General features: G+C 30.8%; 1 protein-coding gene across 1 annotated transcript in view; it reads right to left on the bottom strand.

The window, feature by feature from the left end:
* LOC106469940 (Down syndrome cell adhesion molecule homolog) overlaps positions 1-12,705 on the bottom strand; it is a gene marked incomplete at its 5' end in the record, with an annotated part of 73,914 nt that overhangs the window by 27,177 nt on the left and 34,032 nt on the right. Inside the window, 4 exons of the mRNA XM_022398514.1 lie at positions 1,493-1,562; positions 4,598-4,722; positions 8,179-8,379; positions 10,734-10,937. Of these exons, the coding sequence (XP_022254222.1) occupies positions 1,493-1,562; positions 4,598-4,722; positions 8,179-8,379; positions 10,734-10,937 (600 nt within the window). The remainder of the gene's footprint in view (positions 1-1,492; positions 1,563-4,597; positions 4,723-8,178; positions 8,380-10,733; positions 10,938-12,705) is intronic.

Genomic DNA, 12,705 nt, shown 5'->3' with positions numbered 1-12,705 from the left:
TATCATAGTGAAAAATATCAAACATACTGTTGGTGTGAACGTACTTTGTAATCACTATGAGAAAAACCTATACACTGGATTGGTGTAGTGAAGAAAAAGTGACATTGGCCACTATTCACTTCTTCACATTACATAGCCACACAATAGCAGATATAATAAATAAACTTAGTATTACGAAAATTGTTTAATTTTTAAGTCTAAGTTCAAGCGATGTCCAGTTCAATATACACTTTGATCAACAAGTGTGATTGGGTTACACTAGTTTCATAGGATTGAGGTAAGAGATGTCAGGATGAAAATGGACACTGAGATAAGTCTGTTGTTGAAATATGTAGGATAATGTTGTATGTGATGCTATAATAAAGCAACAGCTTGTAATAAGTTGTAGTTGTCTGTTTAGCAATTGAACAAAGATCATAAAAGATGATATTTGCTCTTAGAAGCTTTTAAGAAAAAGTTTATTTATGCAAAGAACTTTATTACAAGAAGACAATTCAAGATATAAGACAACAAACCATGGGAACCATATCAAAACACACAGAAAAAAACTATGATAATGAGGATGTCAAAATCAAAATTGTTGTGATATAGGATTAAGGTTTACCTTACAGTTAAAGGACATGGCTTGTTGTACTACAAACCATCAGATATTTATATAGTATGGAGTAAAGAACTGAAGACCTTTCTAGGAAACATTTTGTGTCTAGGATAAAATCTTTGAGGATTTTTATACTAATGGTAATGCAAATGTTAATTAGAAATAACAGGTAGGATAGAAAATATCTGAGTACAGATTTGATGGATCTCTAAAAGAAATCTTAGAAGAAACTAATGACCATTTGTGTAAAAATCACTTGAGAAAGACTAACACAGACTCGATTGTGGTGGTGCTGAAGTACGTAGAGCAGATGAATAATAATAACTTGTTAAAATTTGAGCCACCACAGAATTTGATAGTAGTACTGAATAATTATATACTATTTAGGTGTTAAGTAACAAAGTCATGAACAAGAGATTAATTTTATTACTATTTATATAATAAATAGTTGTAATTGGCTCCTTTTCTAGATACATGTTTCACCAAATGATACGTTATTTTGTATCAACTATTCAGTCGTTAAAAACTGAAGCTGTCTTGTTTGATAACAAACATAAATGAGAGTCATCAACTGTTTAAGTACTATTTTTTATTTTTTTTCTGTTTTCTTTACCAATTCATATACTAAAGTCATTCCAAGTGCATAATTATTTATGTTTCGTGCTATAAACAAAAATTCAACATCTGTACGACAAGTGATTTGGTGAAAGTTATAAATCAGGAAAATATTGTCCTTAACAAATACCGTTTCTCTGTCAAGTAACTATTAATTTTACAAGTACTATGACTGAAGCCTTTTGTTCAACTACCAATAGTTAAATTTCTTTAACAAATCACTTTCCATTTGGTAAGAACCATAGTATTAATAATCAAATATTTACAGATTCTGATTACCTGTACATTGGCTATGGCTATAAAACTCATCACCTCCTTTCCCAGTTTTACTTGGAGGGTCAAGACTTGCCTACATAAAGAAAATAAGTATAAATCTATGCGTTTTAAAGTTAATCATAAGAAAGTCAGTTGAAAAAAATACTAAGATGGCCTCCGTAAATGCAAGGCCCAAGAAGTACGATTATCAGATCATACGGCCCGATAATGCATTTTGCACTTTTAAGGAAACTGGGCCATGTCTTTAAATATTTTGAAAGTGAAGCTTAAGTTAGATGCTAAACAGTTAATTTAAAGGGTTAAACATCACATAATTTGTCCCACTTTTGTGTTAGATAAAAGTAATGAATACATTCTGTGTTTAAATGTTATTTTTAATTCACAAATGTGAATGCTCTAAGTAGTTGCTCGTCAGGCACGTGTTTGAGTATCAACTGAAAACCCCATATAAAAATTGTAGGATAACGTTAAACAGTTTAGATTTACAGTTATGCAGGGATGTAGGCAGAAGTATGTCAGTTATATCTTTTGCATACTAATAATTTTGCAGGTATGATAAAATGTATCAAATTATGTGCCAATAATCAGGTCGATGCTAAAGGTTCAATACCAGTAATTCAAGTTTATTATTATTTTGCTGATGTCTTAGTAAAAAGTGCAATGACGATTGAAATGCTGTGTACCTTTTTTGCCATACTGCTCCTGCATTAACTGAATGTACATGGGCTTGATGGATCAGACTGAGCCATGTAGGAGAAGGAATATTGACCATAATTCTGATGTAGTGTTTTTTTTCAAGCAAGAAATTGTTAGGTGTATCTATATGAAATGTGGCAAGATTTTAGTAAAATTTACAAGTCTGTTGTACACAAAAAGCAGATGAGTTACAAAAGTAATTGCCCTCAAAACGAGTCTGTGAATTTACAACATCAGTCTAACTCAGACTCTGGCAAGTCTGAGTGCAAGGTGATGTTCACATGAAAAATCAAACTACTTTTGTATATCATAAAATTTGCATTTGGTTAACCTCTAGAACTTCTGAAATGCATATTTACACTCGTTTTTCGGTATATTATATCTGCATTTTACTTTCCTCTACCACAAAGCGTACTGTATCAGTATTGTAGAGTAAAACGAATAGTTGATAACCCTGACATCAAATACATAATATCATGTTGAATGGCACTCTGTAAAAGATTATGGCTTGCACATTTAGAGCCCACCCATGCACATAGGGTTAACCTAACTTTTCAAGAGAGACCTGTCACCTATACGCAAAAAAATGTTTAGTATTTTATGTTTTATTCCTTAAATATATTGAATAAATGAGTAAAATCACAACACTTACAGTCCTCCATAAGGCTACTTTTCCAAAATAACAAATTTTTTTCATTAAGAAGCTTGTACATGGTATGTGTCTTAAACTCTTCCTGATTAATTTCATTATTTCTTCAACTCTGCCACATTGATAAGCTGTGGTATAGATCTTGTTTATTTGGACGATCTGTTTAAGTATATACACTCCTTGGTAGGGTCTAGTTTATCCATAAATGTTAGGCCTACTATGTACTGAAGAATAGATCTACACCAAATCTAACCTGACCTGAATGTAACAATCATTTCTTTCTAAGGAATGTTTAAAATAGTTAGAAATATGGCTGTCTGCAGTTAATACTCTGAGTCCTAATAACATATACAATTAGAATATACTCATAATCAACTACTGAGTCCTCACATCTAGTTAGAAGTGAGAAACAGAAGCTTATCAGCTGCTTATTTGGGTCTTAAGTAAATTGATTTGGCCGTTTCATGCTCCCTCACAATGTCGTTTTTGATGCACCAATCTGAAACTGTTGCTTATTGGCTTCTTATGGGAACACTAAACATCCTACTGATAGATTAAAAACATTGAGTGATGTTTAATTCAAATTGTAAGATGTCACTAAAATCAATCAAAATACAGTCATGTTAAAAAATGTATTGCATGATTGACTATTGTTCCTTTAGTATCAAGGTATTTCACACAAACAAGTTTTTAAAATTTAAACATGAGAGAACTTTATGAAGAATTGTGTTTATATAATAAATTGACACAAACCGTTTTGATCCACAGCATATGTTAAGCATAGGCAGTATGGCTTGATATACAGCATGCACTGTATAAAGGTTGATGGTACAGATTACAGACTTGTAGACAAAAGTGCCAATTTCTTTTATGAAAGTGTTTCTATACTAGATAATTTAGATGTGATGAACATGAAAGTTCAAAAAAATTAATTACAGGTTACAGAGTTTACTTATGCAAGATAGATTTGGGGAATTTAACCTTATACAGTTTACAATATGTTTGATTAACTCTAGAAAACACAGAATGTAACTTTTCTCTTAATACTTGGGATACAAGTAACTCTACACTGAAAATGTTTTTTTTTCTTATATTTCTTTTAATTTATCAATTCTAGTCAGAATTGTGAAAAAAAATAGCATTTTGGACCTATCTTTTATTGCAACAAGTTACTGCACAGGATGTCTTTCACTCAACACCAGAACTTATCTAAAATTATTTGTATACACTTTTGTGTACCTGCAGTCTAGTATAATTTTTATCATACATTTTACATCTATTGTTTTTTAATGCTGACTTGCTAGATTTCAGTATGATGATTGTAACTATTCTTCATTTGATGCACTGAGATGAATCTTCATCAAATGTTAACCAATATTATTTAACAATTAAGAAACAAATCGTGTATACTAAAAATTCTTAAAAGGCTGAGACTTATGAGTTACTGGTAGAGTGTATCTTGCCGTAATTCCACTCTATTTTGAATCATTCCCTTCTCATAAAATTTTTGTAATTTTTTTGCTCACTGTTTTTGACTTTCTCAACTGAAAGAAATCATGCATCAAATTGTTTTTATAATTATAACATATACATGGATAGCTATTTATAAGAACCCTGCTTTAGTAGTGGATTTAAGTTTGCAGTTTACTATAATTTATGCAGTGTATAGAGGAAAGAAAGGATTTTGATTTACAACTTGTCATTGTGAAGTTTTTTACTACATACAGCTGTAGACATGGAAAAAAGGTCATTGTTGTGAGTACCTTTGTTAGATATGGGGGTTCACCATGTTTTACACTAAATGTTTTAAATTCTTCTGTTTCTTCGTTATGTACCCCTTCTTCAGGAAGCCTAAAAGTTGCATAGGGAGCTATTTCATCTTCAAAATCTGTAACAAGAATACAGCAACATTGTCAACAAATACCTAACACAAACACATTAAATGAATTTAATATAGTAAATGTTCAACATTTTTCTGTAGGTATAACAAAAAATTAAATGTAGGAGATACATAAATACTAAATTTGACCTTTTATAATAAACTGTTTTATAATGCCAATTAATTAGGCTGAAAACCTGCAGATGCTAATTAACTAATTAGCTGTCATGTGTTGGACTTTGCAACTAAACTGTTATTAATATAGATTGGAAAACTACAGTAAATTCTATATTAAAGTGACTTGTTTATTTTTTTAATATATATATGTAGATAACACACAAAAATCAAATGTGAAACCATATAACATAACAGTTTTAAGTGTACTGTTACTTCATACTTTTTATTACATGTAATGTCACTTTTCTGAAATGTTTACTCAATATTACTCTTTTCATTTATTTATTTTTTATAAAACTTATAATAAATTTTTAATTCTTTCTTTGCCTTACTTTTTACATTATTTTGTACATGTTATACTTCACTAGAGACTGTTGATACATGTATGGTATTATCTTATTTGTTACATTATCTTGTAAATGTCATCTTTCACTAAACACTGTTGATACATATGTAGCATTATCTTATTTGTTACTTTATCTTGTACATGTAATCCTTCACTAGACACTGTTGATACGTGTGTGGTATTATCTTAGTTTTTACAATATCTTGTACATGTTATCCTTCACTAGACACTGTTGATACATGTATGGTATTATCTTAGTTGTTACATTATCTTGTACATGTAATTCTTCACTAGACACTGTTGATTCATGTGTGGTATTATCTTATTTGTTACATTATCTTGTACATGTAATCCTTCACTTTACATTATCTTGTACATGTAATCCTTCACTAGACACTGTTGATACGTGTGTGGCAATAAGATAATATTACATTATCTTGTACATGTAATCCTTCACTAGACACTGTTGATACGTGTGTGGTATTATCTTAGTTGTTACATTATCTTGTACATGTAATCCTTCACTAGACACTGTTGATACGTGTGTGGTATTATCTTACTTGTTACATTATCTTGTACGTGTAATCTTTCACTAGACACTGTTGATACGTATGTAGCTTTATCTTATTTGTTACATTATCTTGTACATGTAATCCTTCACTAGACACTGTTGATACATGTATGGTATTATCTTACTTGTTACATTATCTTGTATATGTCATCTTTCACTAGACACTGTTGATACATGTATGGTATTATCTTACTTGTTACATTATCTTGTATATGTCATCTTTCACTAGACACTGTTGATACATATGTAGCATTATCTTATTTGTTACATTATCACACTCACTGAAATTCAAAATTTTTTTACCCATTACATCTGTATTACTGTGGGAGTACAGAGTAATTATTTATTAATAAATAAACAAAGAAAGTCTTTAAGCTCTTATTGCTGGCTTGCCTTCAATTTATGGACATTATTTTTTTTATTGGAATCATGTTGCATTATTAAAAATTGGTAGGATAATACTTCTTATAAATAACTAAATCATAAGACATGCATTTAAAGATGGTAACAAGAAACGTTATATCAAGAAGGAACTTTCTGAGAGAGATGTCTGATAATAACCCCTAATTATTACAGTCTTAAATAACTAAATCATAAGACATGCATTTAAAGATGGTAACAAGAAACGTTATATCAAGAAGGAACTTTCTGAAAGAGATGTCTGATAATAACCCCTAATTATTACAGTCTTACTTAAATTTTCATATCCGAATTGTCTCTTTTCTGTTATGTGATATAATATTTGGTGCAAAGAAAAATGTACACAAGTGCCTAGATTTTTATTATTTCTTGCTTTATGTATTGTTTAGACACAGAATTTATACTCTGGTTAAAGACAGATCTAGCACTCAGATTTATTTAACTGTATCTTGGTTGGGATTTAATTACCTAATACATCAATTTAGGTTACAAAACCCAAATCCATAATTAGCTGAAGTAAATAACATCCTAAAACATAATTACCCAAAATATATGAAACCCAAATCATATCTTGATGAAATAAAACCCAAACCAAATCTTATATTTATCTACAGTAACTGGGTTAGGGTTAGCAAACTTCTATAAACGACAGTCTTAGTTAGCTAGACTATGGATTTTGTTACATAAGAGCAAGCTAACAACACTCTTTTATTACTCTTCTCTGCATTTCTATTCTCAGGCATAATAATTGCCTTAATCATGGATCCTACCTCATTCAGTCTTTTGTGTTTCTTAAAACACTTCTCGGCAACTGTATTCTCAGATGAAATACATATCTTAATATAATTACTACTTAAAATCATTGGTACTTTGTGAAATTCCATAGTTACTGAATTGAGGAAAACAAAGACAATTGTACATTTTGCATATATTTCATATATATGACTTTGTTCTTAATAAATGAAATATTTGTGAAACATACATTGATTGACTTTCTTTTCTTCAGTTCTGTACTTATCTTAATCACCAAAACATTATTAAGTTTGTCCTGTGGTTTTTGATGATAATATGTGTCATAACACTGATATCAATAAAAGAGGAAATTACATTTAAATCAGTATTATCTGCTGCACAGGATATGAATTATAATTTCTAATTTTATTAATTTTAATAGGCTTAATATTGTTGGTATAAAATGTTTAAGGCCTGGCATGGTCTGGTGATTAGGGCACTCGACTCACAAACATGCATGCCTTTTCAGCCATATTGCATTATAATGTGACAGTTTGTCACAAATTTTATTGGTAAAAAGAGTAGCCCAAGAGTTGGTGGTGGGTGGTACCCTCTCTCTAGTCTGAATTCTAAATTAGGGATAGTTACTGCAGATAGCCTTTGAGTAGATTTGTGCAAAATTCAACAAACAATGAACTGTTTATTACATTGACCATAGAATAGTACAAGATACAACTTAAATGTAAGATGTTTGCAATATTTACATAAATCTTGATATAAGGAAATCGTGTTGTTTTGGTACACTGAAACCACTATAGTGAAGTATATAGGTAAGTTCCTCTGATTGCTTTATTAACAAGAATGATTTTGATGCTAAAAAATCAGATTGTTAAAAGGAATTGAAAAGAAAATGTTTGGGCAAAAGTAAGTTCCCTAAATGAAAACGTTTTTGAAATACCAATATTGAATGTTCAGTGAAGTAACCTTGCTGCACATAAAAGTATATGTTTATTTGATTATTTATTACTATCCATTAAACAGTCAGCTTCTCAAGTTGGCTTATGAAAAAATTTAGCTAAATTTGATTTAAGATTATTGAAATTAACAGTTATTATATGACTATCAATAGGACTAATATTTATGACAACTGAATCATTAATACACACACTGAAAGGCTTCATATAAACAGTGAAAAGGATATTCAAAACACAAATCTTACAATGACTCGTTGAGGGAGAGTTGTTCAGTTGCTTGGCTTGAGCAACATTGTTTGAAGGAGTGACTTTTCTGACAGGAGAAGAAAAATATGATGGGAGCTCACGGCTGTGACTCTGACGACTTGCTTCAGAACGTTGGGACTTTTTTTCTGTGTGAGACATCAGGGCTGTAGTGGTTGCCACATCACTTCTTGATGAAGATACTTGCAGGAAAAATATATTTTATTCAGCACATGATCAGAATTTGTAGCTTAAGATAATGAAAACAAGTTTTTAAAATCTTGTTTATAGAAATGATAGGTAAATTTGTGATATGTTTTCAGTCAGTCTTTACCTTTAGATTGCTTTTTCTGTTAACTTTCTTTGAAGTTTTTCATATAGTTTTGTGACTTTTTTAAAATCTGAAAAACTTTGTTCCTGATATTACATAGCCATTCAGAAGTGTGATTCTACACGTGTTATACTAAGAGAGATGAAAATACATTATTTTCAAAAGTGTTTAAAATTCTCAGCAGTGGCGTATTGAGGGTGCCTGGCACCTGGGGTCAAAACATAATTTGGCACCCCCCTCCAAAAAAAAACCCATCAAAATTCAGGTGTTCACAATATTGCTAAATTTCCTATCAAGTATAAGATGTCAGTGTATTTTAATCAATCTAACACTGAAAACCAAGGGATTTCTGTAGGCATGATATTTCTGATGATATACTAATATTTGATGTCAAGAATAACAAAAAACATTTTAATGAGCCTTAGTCTTACTCAGTATGCCACCGATTCTCGGTGATCTTACCCAAACTTCAACAAGTCTTTCATGATCCATCCTCAAACCTTAATATCCATTTATATTTTCAGTTATTATATTTAACATTGTTGATACTACATTGGGTAAGTCATTTTATTACTTTGATTATTTACATATCTCATTATCACTTATACATTTCAGCTGGTTAGTAAGGCTTAACTTTTTTCCTACTACTGTTAGGGAATATGTGACTACATAACTAGAAAATTTGCTTATAGATATTACATCTAGTATATTTAGTGATGTTTTTTTTATTGCATTAAATTTTACTGTTTTAATATACAGGATTAGAATTTTTACTGAGCCTAATTTTGGTATTGATATAATCTGATATTTTTACATACATTAGTTTTAGTTGTGCTATCTGCACTGTCTCGCTATTGATTCTGTACCCAAACAGTGATGCACGTTGTAGTCATGTATATCAGATGTTATGCTAATCTAAACGTACACAGCAGGGGGCAGCTAATGGATTTTTAGTGTTCACTAGTCATTGTTAGGAAGCATCATATAAGTTTGGTGAATATTGGTGTTATGCTTTTCTAGGGACAGCACATCAATTAAAAAAACTAGTTTCTGTGTGTGTGTGTCTTGTATGTAAAGTTATGTTCCATTCTTTATTGAAACTAGCTTCATTAACAATATTGTTTGTAATGTTTCATATATACATTTATATATTTACAGTTAAGAACATTATATCACATTGTTAGTTTAAGTATATGGATTTAGCCCTAACTTAAGTCTCCCAAGAGGAATGAAGACGTACAACTGCTGAATGAGGCTTAGTGAATATTTGTCTTTGGTTTTGATTTTATGAATTACATACTCCTTTTTAGACTTTTATATAAAACTAGCTAAATTAAAGCTGTAATTGATAACAAAGAAGAGAAAATAATATGACTTTAATTACATCAAGTTCTGGAGTCTTTTTAATAACTATTTCTGATTTGAAGCTCATAGTAATAATGTTAGCACTGTTTGTAAATTTTGATACTTTAGTAAAGAATCTCTTATAGAGTTGCAGTTCATCTTAGGCTTACTTTTCATTCCTTCATATTATTTTACTATAATATCAAAACACACTGTAGTATGTCGTGTGGCCAGAACAACCTGCAGGACACACAGTGTGTTACTAACAGGAGTGATAGTTTAGCAATTTTCCACTTTCTTTAGCTCGGACTGTGGTAAACCAAACTATCAAACATTTTCAGTGGATGTACTCTACTGGACTTTTATTTTACTTACCAAATTTCATGGTAATCCATTAAGAAATGCATGAGACATAAAATCTCCAATTATGATTGTATTTCTTCCATTTTTTTTTTTTTTGCACAGTGCTATACTTTACAGAACCAACCAGATTCTCTAAAAGATATGGTGGTGGTGTTTCCTCTCTAAAACAGTGTTAATAAATTCCTTTATTGTAATGCCATGGAAACTAGGCTGCACCTTTTTTTCACACCTAAGGTGTTTTTGATTGGATATATTACTGCCACAGTTTCTAGAAATGACTTTCAATAAGAAAGACTTGCTTCTTTGCATTTTGGTGTGTTCAAATTGAATCTATGCTGTAATACATCTAAAATAAATTTTAATATTTTAATATTCTCCCTGAAATCTTATAAATATGTAGTTTTGTTGTATAGTTATTCAATACAACCTGTACAGAAGTATATACATTTAACTCATTTTAAAATAGCTATTTTTAGAATTATTGTATTGCATTGATAATAGATACAAAAATGGACAAACCTGTAGCTTGAGTTCTAGTGGGTCTATAGTGATGGCGGTTGTTGTTGTTTCGTCTACGCTTGTACATCACAAGGCATACCACAGCGACAACTCCAGCAATAAGCACCACAACAGAAGAAACCATAGACACCAGTGTAGTTGTATCCTCAAAAAAAGATGTAGATGAGGAAACATGACCTGGGTTACTGGAGTCTGGAGGGAAGGCTAAAATAGAAGAGTCCATATTATCAAGAAAAAGAACAAGATCTAAGAGTAGGAATATAATTTTGCCTTTTTTATAAAATGGTATTAAAGAAGTAATTTAAAATCCTAGGTTACAAATAGAATATTAAGTTTATAAAAGAAGTACTGAGATCTAAAAAGCAGAAAAAAGAATTATATATTAAAACATAGAGAGAAACAGAAGATCCATTAATATAGATTCTTCACAGTCATACAAACAGTAAAACAGAACTACTAGTGTGGATTCTACAATGTAATACAAACAGTAAAACAGAACTACTAGTGTGGATTGTACAATGTAATACAAACCAGTAAAACAGAACTACCGGTGTGGATTCTACAAGGTAATACAAACAGTACAGCAGAACTACTAATGTGGATTCTACAAGGTACTACAAACAATACAGCAGAACTACTAGTGTGGATTCTACAAGGTAATGCAAGCAGTACAGCAGAACTACTAGTGTGGATTCTACAAGGTAATGCAAGCAGTACAGCAGAACTACTAGTGTGGATTTTACAAGGTAATGCAAGCAGTACATCAGAACTACTAGTATGGATTCTACAAGGTAATGCAAGCAGTACAGCAGAACTACTAGTGTGGATTCTACAAGGTAATGCAAGCAGTACATCAGAACTACTAGTGTGGATTTTACAAGGTAATGCAAGCAGTACATCAGAACTACTAGTGTGGATTCTACAAGGTACTACAAACAGTACAGCAGAACTACTAGTGTGGATTCTACAAGGTAATGCAAGCAGTACATCAGAACTACTAGTGTGGATTCTACAAGGTAATGCAAGCAGTACAGCAGAACTACTAGTGTGGATTCTACAAGGTACTACAAACAGTACAGCAGAACTACTAGTGTGGATTCTACAAGGTAATATAAACTGTAAAACAGAACAACTAGTGTGGATTCTACAAGGTAATACAAACATACAACAGAACTACTAGTGTGGATTCTACAATGTAATACAAACTGTAAAACAGAACTACTAGTGTGGATTTTACAAGGTAATGCAAGCAGTACAGCAATGATTTAAAGTACAAAAAAATTCTAAATAAATATAAGATTAAACATAATTATGTATTCTAGATTATCATTTAAAAATGTAAATATTCTGCTTTACAAACAGTAGGCTTTTTAAAATTTTATTTAAGATAGAATATTACATGTAGTGTTTCTATTCCAAAAAAAATCAATTTTAACTATATACTGTTTGACCAGATTGTTACAAAACATCAACTATGTAACTACTTGCATGTTCATGTGTTGTGCTGAATGTGTGATGTGAGAATTATAATTGACGTACTTAAAATTTATTTTATAATATTAGCTTAGTTATTTGTGTCTTGTGCTCTAACACTGATTTTATTAGTTAATTCATTACTGGGCTTGTGTGTGAAGTTTGGTGTCTTTTGGTGATTTGTGTTAACACTGAGTAGTAAATTATAAACAACTAAATGTATGTGGTGGTGTAAACTGTAGAACAGGTTAAAGTATTACTGGGCTTGTGTGTGAAGTTTGGTGTCTTTTGGTGATTTGTGTTAGCACTGAGTAGTTAATTATAAACAACTACATTTATGTGGTGATGTAAACTATCGAACAGGTTAAAGTATTACTGGGCTTGTGTGTGAAGTTTGGTGTCTTTTGGTGATTTGTGTTAGCACTGAGTTGTTAATTATAAACAACTAAATGTATGTGGTGATGTAAACTATCGAACAGGTTAAAGTATTACTGGGCTT

The sequence above is a fragment of the Limulus polyphemus genome, unplaced genomic scaffold (genome assembly GCF_000517525.1).
Source record: "Limulus polyphemus unplaced genomic scaffold, Limulus_polyphemus-2.1.2 Scaffold3733, whole genome shotgun sequence".
NCBI classification, from domain to species: domain Eukaryota; kingdom Metazoa; phylum Arthropoda; class Merostomata; order Xiphosura; family Limulidae; genus Limulus; species Limulus polyphemus.
This window is presented reverse-complemented; position numbering and strand designations above follow the sequence as displayed.